This window comes from Scyliorhinus torazame, chromosome 4 (genome assembly GCF_047496885.1).
Source record: "Scyliorhinus torazame isolate Kashiwa2021f chromosome 4, sScyTor2.1, whole genome shotgun sequence".
NCBI classification, from domain to species: domain Eukaryota; kingdom Metazoa; phylum Chordata; class Chondrichthyes; order Carcharhiniformes; family Scyliorhinidae; genus Scyliorhinus; species Scyliorhinus torazame.
In genome coordinates, this window is record NC_092710.1 from 180670858 (window position 1) to 180683326 (window position 12469).

The 12469-nt window shown below is 43.2% G+C and overlaps 1 protein-coding gene across 2 annotated transcripts in view; it reads right to left on the reverse strand.

Moving 5' to 3' along the window:
• The window catches only part of selenoi (selenoprotein I), a 101354-nt gene that overhangs the window by 36967 nt on the left and 51918 nt on the right, over positions 1-12469 (reverse strand). Inside the window, exons 1-3 of one of the 2 annotated variants that reach the window (XM_072498935.1) lie at positions 12421-12439; positions 6415-6483; positions 5735-5843 (exon numbers count right to left, since the gene is read on the reverse strand). In XM_072498935.1, the coding sequence (XP_072355036.1) occupies positions 5735-5843; positions 6415-6444 (139 nt within the window). In that variant the 5' untranslated portion in view covers positions 6445-6483; positions 12421-12439. Of the gene's footprint in view, positions 1-5734; positions 5844-6414; positions 6484-12420; positions 12440-12469 lie in introns of those variants that run through there. The other variant, XM_072498934.1, reaches the window with a different exon arrangement.

The following is a 12469-nucleotide window of genomic DNA, read 5'->3' on the forward strand; positions in this document are numbered from 1 at the left end:
AGCAACTAACCACAAGACAGAGCAGAATTACACCATTCGGCCCATCGACTCTGTTCCACCATTCAATCATGGCAGATGTGTTTCTCATCCCCATTCTCCTGCCTTCTCCCCATAACCCCTGATCCAGTGTTTAATCAAGAACCTATCTGTCTCTGTCTTAAAGACACTCAGTGATTTGGCCTCCACAACCTTCTGCAGCAAGGAGTTCCACAGATTCACCACCCTGGGCTGAAGAAATTCCTCCTCATCTCGGTTTTAAAGGATTGCCCCATCAGCCTGAGACTGCGCCCTTGGGTTCCAGTTTCTCCTACTATGGAACATTCTCTCCACATCCACTATCCAGGCCTCTCAGTATTCTGTGAGTTTCAATGAGATCCTCCTCTCATCCTTCTCAACTCCATCGAGTACAGACCCAGAGTCCTACACTTGTCATTTGACAAGTCTTTCATTCCCAGGATCATTCTTATGAACCTCCTCTGGACCCTCTTGAAGGCCAGCACATCCTTCCTTAGATACAATGCCAGAAAATGTGACAATATTACAAATGGGTCTGCCCAGAGCCTTATACAGCCTCAATAGTACATCTGTGCTCCTCTGTTCTAGCCCGCATGACATGAATGCTAACATTGCATTTGCCTTCCTAACTGCCAACTGAACTGGCATGTTAACCTTAAGAGAATACCACACTGAGGCTCCCAAGTCCCTTTGTGCTTCTGCTTTCCAAAGCCTTTTCACATTTAGAAAATAGTCTATTCTTCCTACCAAAGTGCATTGCCTCACACTTTTCCACATTGTATTCCAACTCAATCATAGAATTTACAGTGCAGAAGGAGGTCATTTGGCCCATCAAGTCTGCACCGGCTCTTGGAAAGAGCACCCTATTTAAGCTCACGCCTCCACCCTATCCCCGTAACCCAGTAACTCCACCTAACCTTTTGGACACAGAGGCAATTTATCATGGCCAATCCACCTAACCTGCACATCTTTGGACAGTGGGAGGAAACCGGAGCACTCAGAAGAAATCCATGCAGACACAGGGAGGAAGTGCAAACTCCTCACAGTCACCAGAAGCCGGAATTGAACCCGGGACCCGGGCACTGAGGCGGCAGTGCGAACCACTGTGCCACCGTACTGCCCTGCTGAAAGTATTTCAGGAACATTATTCTTACACAACGTTATAAACATATGACACCTTTTAGCATCAGCAACAACACTGCAATTAAAAGCCAAAAAATTTGTCACGGCTAAATACAAAAGGAAACAATCATTTCTAAAAACAGATCATGAACTGGTGGTTAGAGATTGTTACATTGTCCAAAGAACAGGGGTGGTGGATGATAGTAGCCCAAAGTATTTCAATTTTCTGGAATTTTGATGCTCAGGAAAGTGTGAAGGCAATGGGACCAATGAACAGATTGGATGTTGGGCATTAAATCCCATAGCCAGAGAGTGGTAAATCAACAGATGAAGAGTGACATGGAGGGATCCCTAACGCTAACAAAGAAAGAGTTTCAGAAAGTTGCTTCAGCTAGCAAAAGAACATGAAAATATAGGCAAAAGCATGTTGCCCAGTGAGTGAAGTCAACTTCAAAGGCAAAAATGAGGATAAAATACATCAGCTGAAGCAGAAATGAAACAGAAATGAATATACATGGTCATCTAAGAACAAGTGGCTTCATGTTCATGAAATTAAAGAGAAAGGTGCATCATCAAGGAGTCCAGAAATTGAGGCTATGAAAAGTGGTCACATTTAGCAAGTCTGCCAATTTCATCCAGTTCAATAACTAGAAAGGTGTTCATGGTATCCACACATGTCAACCAGTCAGCAGCATTGATTATTATAAAACGTGCTTGCCTTGATGCTCATAATTGAACACCAACAGCATACAGGCCAAATACAAGAAGCAAACCCAGCCCAATCAACCCTGCAAAAACCAACATCTGAGGGCTTGTGCCAAAATTGGAAGAGCGATCTCAGAATTGTCCAGCAGCAGCCTGACAGTCATACTCCGAACCATACCTTATGTCCCAGTCACCACTATCCCCATCCCTGGGTATGTCTTGTCTCACCACCAGGACAGACCCAGCAGAGGTGGCAGCACAGTGGTGTACAGTCAGGAGAGAGTTGCCCTGGAAGTCCTCTGGACCTCATCAAGTTTCATGGCTTCAGGTCAAACATGGGCAATGGAACCTCCTGCTGATTACCACATTGTTTCCCCCTGAAGAATCAGTACTCCCCCACGTCAAACATCACTCAGGCGAAACACAGAGGGTGGTAATGGCACAAAATTTACTCTGGGTGGGGACTTCACTGTCCATCACCAAGAGTAGCTCAGTAGAACCACTACTGACAAGACCAAAAGGGCACATCAGCTAGACTGGGTCTGCGACAGGTGGTGAGGGAGCCAACAGGAGGGAAAAACATGATTGACCTCCTCTGTATCACCCTACCTGCAGCAGATACATCGGACAGTATCAATAGGAGCGACCGGATCGTTAGGAGTGATCATCGCACAATCCTTGTGGAGATGAAGTCGCATCTTCACACTGAGGATACCCTCCATTGTGTTGTGTGGCACTATCAACCTGCTAAATGGGATAGACTTCAAAAAGACCTAGCAACTCAAGACTGGGCATCCATGAGGTGTTGTGGCACATCAGTAGCAGCAGAATTGTACTCCACCAAATCTGTAAACTCACGGCCTGGCTATACCGCACTCTACCATTACTATCAACCCTGCTGCAATGAAGAGTGAAGGAGGCATGCCAGGGGCAACACCAGGCATACCTAAAAATGATGCGTCAACCTGGGAAAGGAGCAACACAGCACTTGGTTGCCAAACAACATAAACAGCAAGTAATAGATAGAGCTAAATTATTCCATGACCAGATCAGATCTAAGCTCTACATCCAGCCGTGAATGGTGGTGGATAATTAAACAACCCAGTAGAGAAGGCGGCTCCACAAATATCCTCATCCTCAATAATGGAGAAGCCCAGCACATTTGTCTCAAACGGCGGAAGCATTCGCAACAATTTTCAGCCAAACTGTCGAGTGGATGATACAATCTCCGGAGGTCCCTAGCATCACAGTTCAGTCTTAACATAGAACATACAGTGCAGAAGCAGGCCATTCGGCCCATCGAGTCTGCACCGACCCACTTAAGCCCTCACTTCCACCCTATCCCCGTAACCCAATAACCCCTCCTAACCTTTTTGGTTACCAAGGGCAATTTATCATGGCCAATCCACCTAACCTGCACATCTTTGAACTGTGGGAGGAAACCGGAGCACCCAGAGGAAACCCATGCAGACACGGGGAGAACGTGCAGACTCCGCAGGTAGTGACCCAGCAGGGAATCGAACCTTGGACCCTGGAGCTGTGAAGCAACAGAGCTACACAGCGTTACCATGCTTCCCACATTGAGAGGTCTTTCACCACCCCTTAACCCGGAGTCAGCTATTCCCACCAAGAGAGATCAACCGAGGGATACTGAAAAAATAAAGCAAAACGGTCCACCCAAGATAGCCAAACCAAGTCAGAAGACTAGGCAAAGAAAAACCAATTGATACGGTTTAGCCCCACCCCCCAAAAACAACCATCGCCATTGATTGTGAACACACCCAAAAACAAATAAAAGCGAGGCAAAGAAAGACTTCTAAAATCAAAACCTACATTAAACAAAACTAAAACTCTTAAGCTCACTTTCTACCAACTTCAATGAGCTGCAGCCAACCCTCTAAACCCAGCCCCGTTAATCAACTCCCTTGCTAGCTGGGAGACTCCCAACTGTGGGAAAGAAAAAAAATAGATCAAATAAAAAAAGCCAAAACCCCATTTAACTTGCATGGCCCATTCGCGACTAAACATCACATTGAATAACAAAAAAATCCACCCTCACCGTCATTTTGAGAAACATGTCCGAGAAATATTCCATGAGGGTATGGCCCTCGACGTCCTCCAGCAACCCCACAACCCAGATGTTCTGCCTCCTGGACCTGTTTTCCAAGTCATTCATCTTGGCTCTTAACGATTTATTAGTTTCAGCCATCAAAGTCAGACCGGTCTCCAGCGCGGCAATCAGATCACTGTAATCAGGTAAAGCTGCCTCCATACTCTTAATCGTGACTCCATGGACTTAGACCATGTCACTAGTTCTGCCCAGAGTCGCTCGAATCATAGAATTTACAATGCAGAAGGAGGCCATTTAGCCCATCAAGTCTGCACCACCCCTTGAAAAGAGCACCCTACTTAAGCTCATGCCCACAACTCCACCCTATCGCAGTTACCCAGTAACGCCACCTAATCTTTTGGATACGAAGGAACAATTTAGCATGGCCAATCCACCTAACCTTCATATCTTTGTACTATAGGAGGGAACCGGAGTACCTGGGAGGAAACCAACGCAGGCACGGGGAGGAAGTGCAAACTCCACACAGACAGTCACCCAAGGCCGGAATTGTACCTAGGTTCCTGGATCTGTAAGGCTGCATTGCTAACCACTGTGCCATCATGCTGGTCAAGGCCTCTTCGATTATCTTTTAAGATCCTCCGCGTGATTTATCGGTGCTTCTCAAACTCACCAAGATACTATTGAGAACCTCAGCCATTAGTGGAGTGGACTGAGAAAGAAACTAACTTTGCCTTCTTAATTCCCATTGAGCCCAATGAGGCTTCGGGATAAAATTTCTATTCAAAGCTTTGTTTTTTCTGGGCATCTCAGCAAAGAGATAACCCTGCCTGATAATTATCACGTTTCCAAGGAATAAACTACCCTTGGCGCCAAGAAAGCGGATGATCAGAAATCCTGAAATCAGGGCAGCACGGTAGCACAAGTGGATAGCACGGTGGCTTCACAGCACCAGGGTCCCAGGTTCGACTCCCCGCTGGTCACGGTCTGAGTGGAGTCTGCACATTCTCCCAGTGTCTGCGTGGGTTGCCTCCAGGTGCTCCGGTTTCCTCCCACAGTACAAAGATGTACAGGTTAGGTGGATTGACCATGATAAATTGCCCTTAGTGACCAAAAAGTTCAGGAGGGGCTATTGGGTTACGGGGATAGGATGAAAGCGAGGGCTTAAGTGGGTCGGTGCAGACTCGATGGGCCAAATGGCCTCCTTCTGTACTATGTTCTATAAAAAAAGTCTCATCTGTTCCAAGGCATGTAAAGCTTTGTCATACACTGCCAGGCTGAGGGGCAAGCCATTCATTAAGTAAGGTTGCCCTTTCTACAGGAGGCCAGGAGCAGTTGCTGAGATGAGGCTAGATGACAGTGCCGTTAAGAGGGAGGTTCACAGCAATTCTGGCCCACCGAATTGCTCACCAATACCCCACAACATAATGCATGGCATTGTGTTTAATGTAAGGAGTAAGAGGCACCAGGTGCAGGAGTATTGTGTCCCTTGGGCAGTGGCCAATGCATTATACACAGTTATGAATGAGTAATTCAATTAAACGTGCACATAGCTCACACAGACCAGTGGCAGCATGCCAGCAATGTGCTTTTGTATGGGGATCTGCAGTTACAATTAACATAATAAATGAAATGCAAATGACAGTTGCAGAAAAACTGTCTGCTATGCATGGAAAATATGTGACAATTGAGCTGGGTGAGTTACACTGTTGTCAGAATGAACCGTGAAGGAAAGGAGGCATTTGTGCATTGAGGCTACAGAATGGGTTACCTTTACGTAGCTTCCATTATATTTTTAAAACACCATAGAAACCAAGCTCTTACCTGAAGCATAGAAATCATAGTCAAAATAGGCCAACATAAAAAAATTAAGCACTAGTAGCATGAAACCAGAGAACGTCAACAGATTTGGTGCCAACCATGTAGGTAAAATCTATAAAAGCAAAAAGAAAAGGTTGATAAGTAGGGAGAGCAGAACTTCTCCACTCGTCTTTAAACTTAATTCAAAAGTTATAACCTAATACTGAATATATGTCAGGCCAGGTTGGCTGTCCATTATTTTTATTTTAAAACAACATATTCTTAAAGTGGACTATTTTATAATGAATAAAGACCAAAGACTGTCACTGGTCATTCTCACCATCTGGGTCTTTAGCAAATATCTCCATATCAGTGACACCCAATTTCACTGTTCCTAATATGCCTTTTCCCTCCATCCCATGCAACATGAAGCTGCTGGCACTATGAAAGATATTCTAAAAGACGACTACAGTACAGGTATAGCATTGTCAGGATCATCTCTTACATGGCAGAAAGCCCATGACTTCCAAGTAATATTTTACAAGATGTCTATGCAATCTTGTACGATTTCTTTCTTATTCTGGTAAAAATATATATATTTATATTTGTCAAACTTATTCCAAAATCTCTAATGCTGCACCGATTATTAAAGAAACCATACAAGGATCCAATAATATACAACGTTTATAGTAATATGCTCTTACCTTAACTACAGAATTCCAAAATGGGTGCATAACATATACAGACAACGGATTTGTGTCCACTGCACTATACTGCAAAGGAAATAAAAAGACAAAAAAACTCTTATATACTTATTTAAAGAACTGAATCTTAGCATTTACAAAGAAGGTAACTATCGCATTATGCAAGCAAAATAAGACTTCTTCATACCTGGTGCATTGCTGGATTTTTCTTTTATTACATATTTAACTAGATATTGTTGCTTCAGCCGAGAGTGAAGGAATACATTGGCTACTGCAACCACCACAAATTGCAGTAAAGTACTCAGTCAATGACAGCTATGCTCTTATGGGGAGGGAGTTAAATATAGTATTTACTTTTCCTTCATCAACATCAAATCAAATAATGTTGCACCCAAACAAGCCTGCTGTAGTTTACCCCCCATCTGCAGCAGGTGGAATCAAGAATAGGTAACTCCCAGAGCTCAAACCTCTGGTCATGTAGTTAAAAGGATTATGCTATACAATGAACAAAATTTATAGTCATTGCGACGTACTGGTTCCTCAGCATTTGAATCAAGTCAACCTAGTCACTGCTCTTAATTTCGAAAAGCCCTATTCCGAGATCATTAACTGCATTCACACCTTTTGTTCATTTGCACAGGTTCAATTCCTGTACCAGCTGAGGTTATTTCATGAAGGCCTTGCCTTCTCAACCTTGCCCGAGGTGTGGTGATCCTCAGGTTAAATAACCATCAGTTAGCTCTCCCCCTCATAGGGGAAAGCAGCCTATGGTCATCTGGGACTATGGTGAATTTACCAGAGAAAAAAAAATAATCTTTTAGTTTCCATTTTGGACAAAAGGTTAAAATCTGTTATCGTCTGACCTATTACATGTTTAGGATTTTCTACTATTTTTCCCAAATTGACACCATTTGTTGCCTTTAAATGTGCACAATACCATAACAATAGTTAACTTAATGAGTTTGATTATCAGTACGAGAGTTCTTAATAGCAGTTGTAAAGAAAACAAGTTTGGAAAGATGCTTTTGAAGGATTAGTTAACAGAACCTTTTCCAAGTCTCCAAAGCATAGGAGCACAGGGATCACGGCAGCCTGGTGAACCGCGACTGTAGTCTCATCTTAGTTCCCGATTCTCAAATACCCTTTTTCCTCGGTCTGCCGAAAGTTGAGCTAGCACATTGGAGATGATGGGTTTTCTTACCTATATCAACTATCATAGAAAGCAACCTCCCAAGATATGGAAAGTGGTCTACTTTTTCCAGGACCTGGTCACTGATTTTGATCGATGGTGATGAGTTTGTGTTGTGGGAGTTGGTTGGAAGAGGCATTCGCTTTCCAGGTGTTTAGTGATAGGCCCAGGCCCATCTGGAGCTTAGTTTTAGTTAGTGCACACAGATGCGTCTTCTATACTTGGGGCTCAATGACTGAAGTGGAGTGATTTTGGTTTGGGATTGATAGAATGAACGGTTTCCCATCTGCTTTGTAAATTATCTCCATCAATTTGCTGGAGGTGATGCAGTATTCCAGTGAGAAGATGGAGAAAAGAGTTGGTGTGATCGGCACAGCCTTGTCTGATCCCAATCTTCATGGAGATGGGGTTGGTGGTGGTCCCATTGTTGTAGATCATGGTATGGAAGTCATCAGGGAATAAGCAGTGGGTAGTGATAGATTGCTGAAGGTAGTCAATTTTGTGGATACCCGATAAGCCTTCACGGCTACAAGAGTCAAAAAGGTTTTTGCAAGATCCAACAAGACCATGTACAATAGCTAGTGCCATTCTTTGTACTTGCCACCCAGTGAAGATGTCGGTGGTGCCCCTCACTGGCTGAAAACTGCACTGCGAGAAGACTCCGGAAGGGAGTCCTTTGATCACTGAGAATTCATGTAAATCTTCCCGATGGCAGACAGCAGGGAGAGTCCTCTGTACAACCAACATGCCCAGCATCGAGGCTCTAAATCACTGAAACGCAGCTCCGCTGGGCAGTACAAGTTGTTTGGATGCCCGACACAAGAAAACAGCTTTACGTGGAACTTGGCCTCAACAGGAGACTCTCAGGAGAACAAGAAATATTTCAGGAATGCCCTCAAAACATCCCTGAAGGAGATCAAACACACCTGCAAATTCAAGGGTGACCAGCTTCTGATTGACCAAAATTCAGTATGTTCATTCAAGAAGTCACCAAACTGATGGACAGAATGCTTCAGGAACATGCAGCAGTCAAACTGAGGTACCAGAGAACTTGTACAAGTTCCAACAACCCATCGACTTAATCCTCCAAGCACTATTCTGCCACTTAATCCTCCAAGCATTATTCTGCCAGCATGTGGCAGAGTCTACATATCATTCATTGCATTTATTAATCATTTCAGAATCCATCAAACCAAAGTAGTTATATCCCAAGGGTCAGTTAAAAGACGAAACCAAATAAGTTACAGCAAATAAATCTAAAGTTGACAAAAATGGATAATTCCAACAGAACCTGTCACATCAAAAATATCTGAAGTATGGATATTGATCTTTGCTGTAGGCAATGTGCAGAGATTGCTCTCCATGACTTTAGCTGACATACCAAGAAACTTTAACAAATCTGGCACAGGTCTTTTCAAAGCTTCTTTTAAAACCATTGGGGAAACATTATTTTTAAAAAAGTAAAAACAGGGAGTATATTCAGAGGAGAAATGATGAGATGCGAGTGAACCCATCAGTGGAAAAAAGTATTTTACACATGTGATTTGGAAAATAACAGTGCTAGAGGTGGTAACTTCAAAGTGTAGCAAGACAAGATCAGAACTGCATCAAGTTAGATAGTCTCCTGAAAGAAGCTGCCTTCTTCAGCCTTCGCTGAACCGGAAGACTATTTATTTCGCAGATGCTGGTTATGGTAATTTCTTGCTGGATTTGGCTCATAAAAAGTTACTTTTAATTGGATGTTATTTGGGGAAAAAAAAAGAGTGTCTCAGATTTCAGATAAATGCATTTCGGGACCAAGGGATAGTGTCATGTAAAATTATGCTTGTATAGTCATCAGTGTACTTAATACACTGTGACACAATTCCTCTTCCTCGTGTGCCAGGCTTAGCCTGATACAGTTTAAGGTAGTGCACAGAGCGCATATGACGGGGGCGAGGCCGAGTAGGTTCTTTGGGGTGGAGGACAGATGTGGGAGGTGCTCAGGAAGTCCTGCGAAGCATGTCCATATGTTTTGGTCATGCCCGGCACTGGAGGGGAGTTGCGGGAACAGTATCTAAGGTGGTGAAAGTCCGGGTCAAGCCAAGCTGGGGGCTAGCACTATTTGGAGTAGTGGACGAGCCGGGAGTGCAGGAGGCGAAAGAGGCCGGCATTCTGGCCTTTGCGTCCCTAGTAGCCCGGCGAAGGACCTTGCTGATGTGGAAGGAGGCGAAGCCCCCCAGCGTGGAGGCCTGGATAATGATATGGCAGGGTTTGGAGAGGATAAAGTTTGCCTTGAAGGTCTGTGCAGGGATTCTACAGGCGGTGGCAACCGTTCCTAGACTGTCTCGCGGAGCATTAGATGAAGGTCAGTCAGCAACCCGGGGGGGGGGGGGGGGGGAATGTCTTGCGTGGGGGGGGGGGTTATTTGAGCAAGAAAATATATGAAGGATCTGGAAAACTGACATGTACGGGAGGAATCCAATGTACAAAGCTCAGTATCATATTGATTTACCATGTTCATGTCTTGCTATGTGTGCTTTTGTTGTTACCTGGGTGTGGGGGGGGGGGGGTTGTTTGTACGGGTGAAAAACTGAGTTAAAATTCTTGATAAATATATATATTTTTAAAAATACACTATGACACCTTAGAGTCTGTTGTGTTTTCGTCTTTAGTTAATAAATATTCTTTATTAATTGTTTACATAATTGGACTGTTGCTCACTGGCTTGTACATAGTTTTTCACATTATACCAAAAACAAAAAACATATACACCACTTCGAACTGATGTTCCAAGTTACCCTTCTGGGTTTTGGGATATTCTCGCATTTAACATTGGCGTGTTTCACAACAATATTAACAGTGCAATTAAATACAGCATTCCTTGCACTACTGTGGACACAGTTTACTTAACAAACACGTTGCACCACTAACACACGCGTCTTGGAAAACAAAGAAGTTGAGAAAGTGTCAAAAGCCACAAGGGAAAAGCCCAGTTAATGAATTGTACCTCCACCCAAAAAGTGCTATTTCTTGTAATATACATAATCAGCTAGCTTAAAATAGTGGCAACACTGAAAGGAATATATGGCAATCTAGCAGTCAGCTTGATTATGTGCAGGAGCCCAGATATCATCAATTCAGCCTTTACATTAGGCATGACAGGACAATACCCACAGGTGTTGAAAATGGGGCACCTGCAAGTTTGTCAGGAGAATACTTTTGAGTTTGTTCAAATGAAAAACATAGAGCTTCTTAGTAGCTGATTGGTGATGACCTTTCAATCACAATTAGCCTAAAAATTTGGAAATGAGACACAATGTACCAAATGATAGTGTAGTTTATCTTTAGAATGTTTGAATAAATATCCCTCTTGAAAAGTACACTAAAAATAATATGAAATGTCAACACTTTACTGTAGCCCCCAGTTGGATTCTGCATAAATTTCAACATCTGTGGAATTTAGCTGTACCCGTTTTCCAAAATTCTATTAAGTCACTTTGAATGGGTTTCATATTCCCCCCCCAAAAAGCCAAGAAAACCATAGATGCTTTTTAGGTTAAAAAGGTAACGATTTTATGAGGATTACTGGAATGAATTGGTATGGACTAAAAGATCCAGAGCGCTCCCATAGCACAGTCCTATCATCTTGAGGGAGCAAAGCAAGTTGTTTCTCCAGAGCTGCAGTACTTAAAATGGAAGCCATTCAAAAATAATGCTTTCTTATCCCATCTCAATTTTGAAAATCAACTCTCACCGCTTCCCACCAAAGATCCTGCTGCTTACTCAAAACAAGGCAGAGAGTGTTGTACCAATTACATTTATCCAAAATGTTATCCTAGCTGTGAGCCCTGCTCATCTCCTCTCTCTCTCCCTCCCAGCCGAACCCCCACTACTCATTTCCTCTCTGAAATGGCTTGGAATTTTTCTATGTTGAAGGAGATGAAACAAAAGGAACTGATCAGTCGGGCCCAAGGCAGTCTTTGGTCAACATTCAGACATTTGCAATTCCAATATGTATCACTGACTGGTAATAAGCAGCAGAAAGCTGCTTAATCTCGGGATTCGGAGGTGGTTCTGTAGCCAGTCATCCATTCAGAGGCCATCAAGTCATATGGGGTCTTAAATCTCTTATTTGGAATGGCCATTAGGAACTAGTACTTGTTTTTGGGTAAAACATTACCAAATGAGTCATCCAAGTTGTGTCAATGCCTTTGGCTTGCTCAGCGAGTGCCTCTTTAAATCGGTCCAAATATTTGCTCACAATAACTTCTTCTAAACTTTATGTAATTGTGGTTGAGTTGTTAGTGTGCAGGTACTATGTTATATATTTCAGTGCATGAGAAGTACCTTGGGATGCCAATAACATTGAAGGTAAAATATCACCATTGACAAGATTAGGTATTGCCAGATGGAAGCATTGTGGATGTTACTGGAATGGTATCCAAAGATCTGGACTAGTGATCCAAAGCCCAGAGCTCAAATCCCACCACATCACCTGTTAAATTCAGTTATATATAAATTTGCAATTAAAAGCTTCATCGGTAATAGTAACTATGCAACCAGCAGCATGATGTAAAAGCTCCTCTGGTTCACTAATGTCCTCAGGGAAAGAAATCTCCTGTCTTCAATTGGGACTCCTGACCCAGAGTAATGTGCTCTACTCTTACTGTCCTAGCAACCCACTCAGTTAAGAGCAATTAGGGATGGATAATAAATGCTGGCCTTGCTAGCTAGCAATGCCCACAACCCATGCATGCATAAAAACATAAATATTTTAATATCCCAGATACAACGGTCTAAAGGGTGGTTGGTTTATTGCAGAGGTCAATACTCACCAAATAACATTTGAATATATTCAAGAGGCAGCTGGATATAGCACTTGGG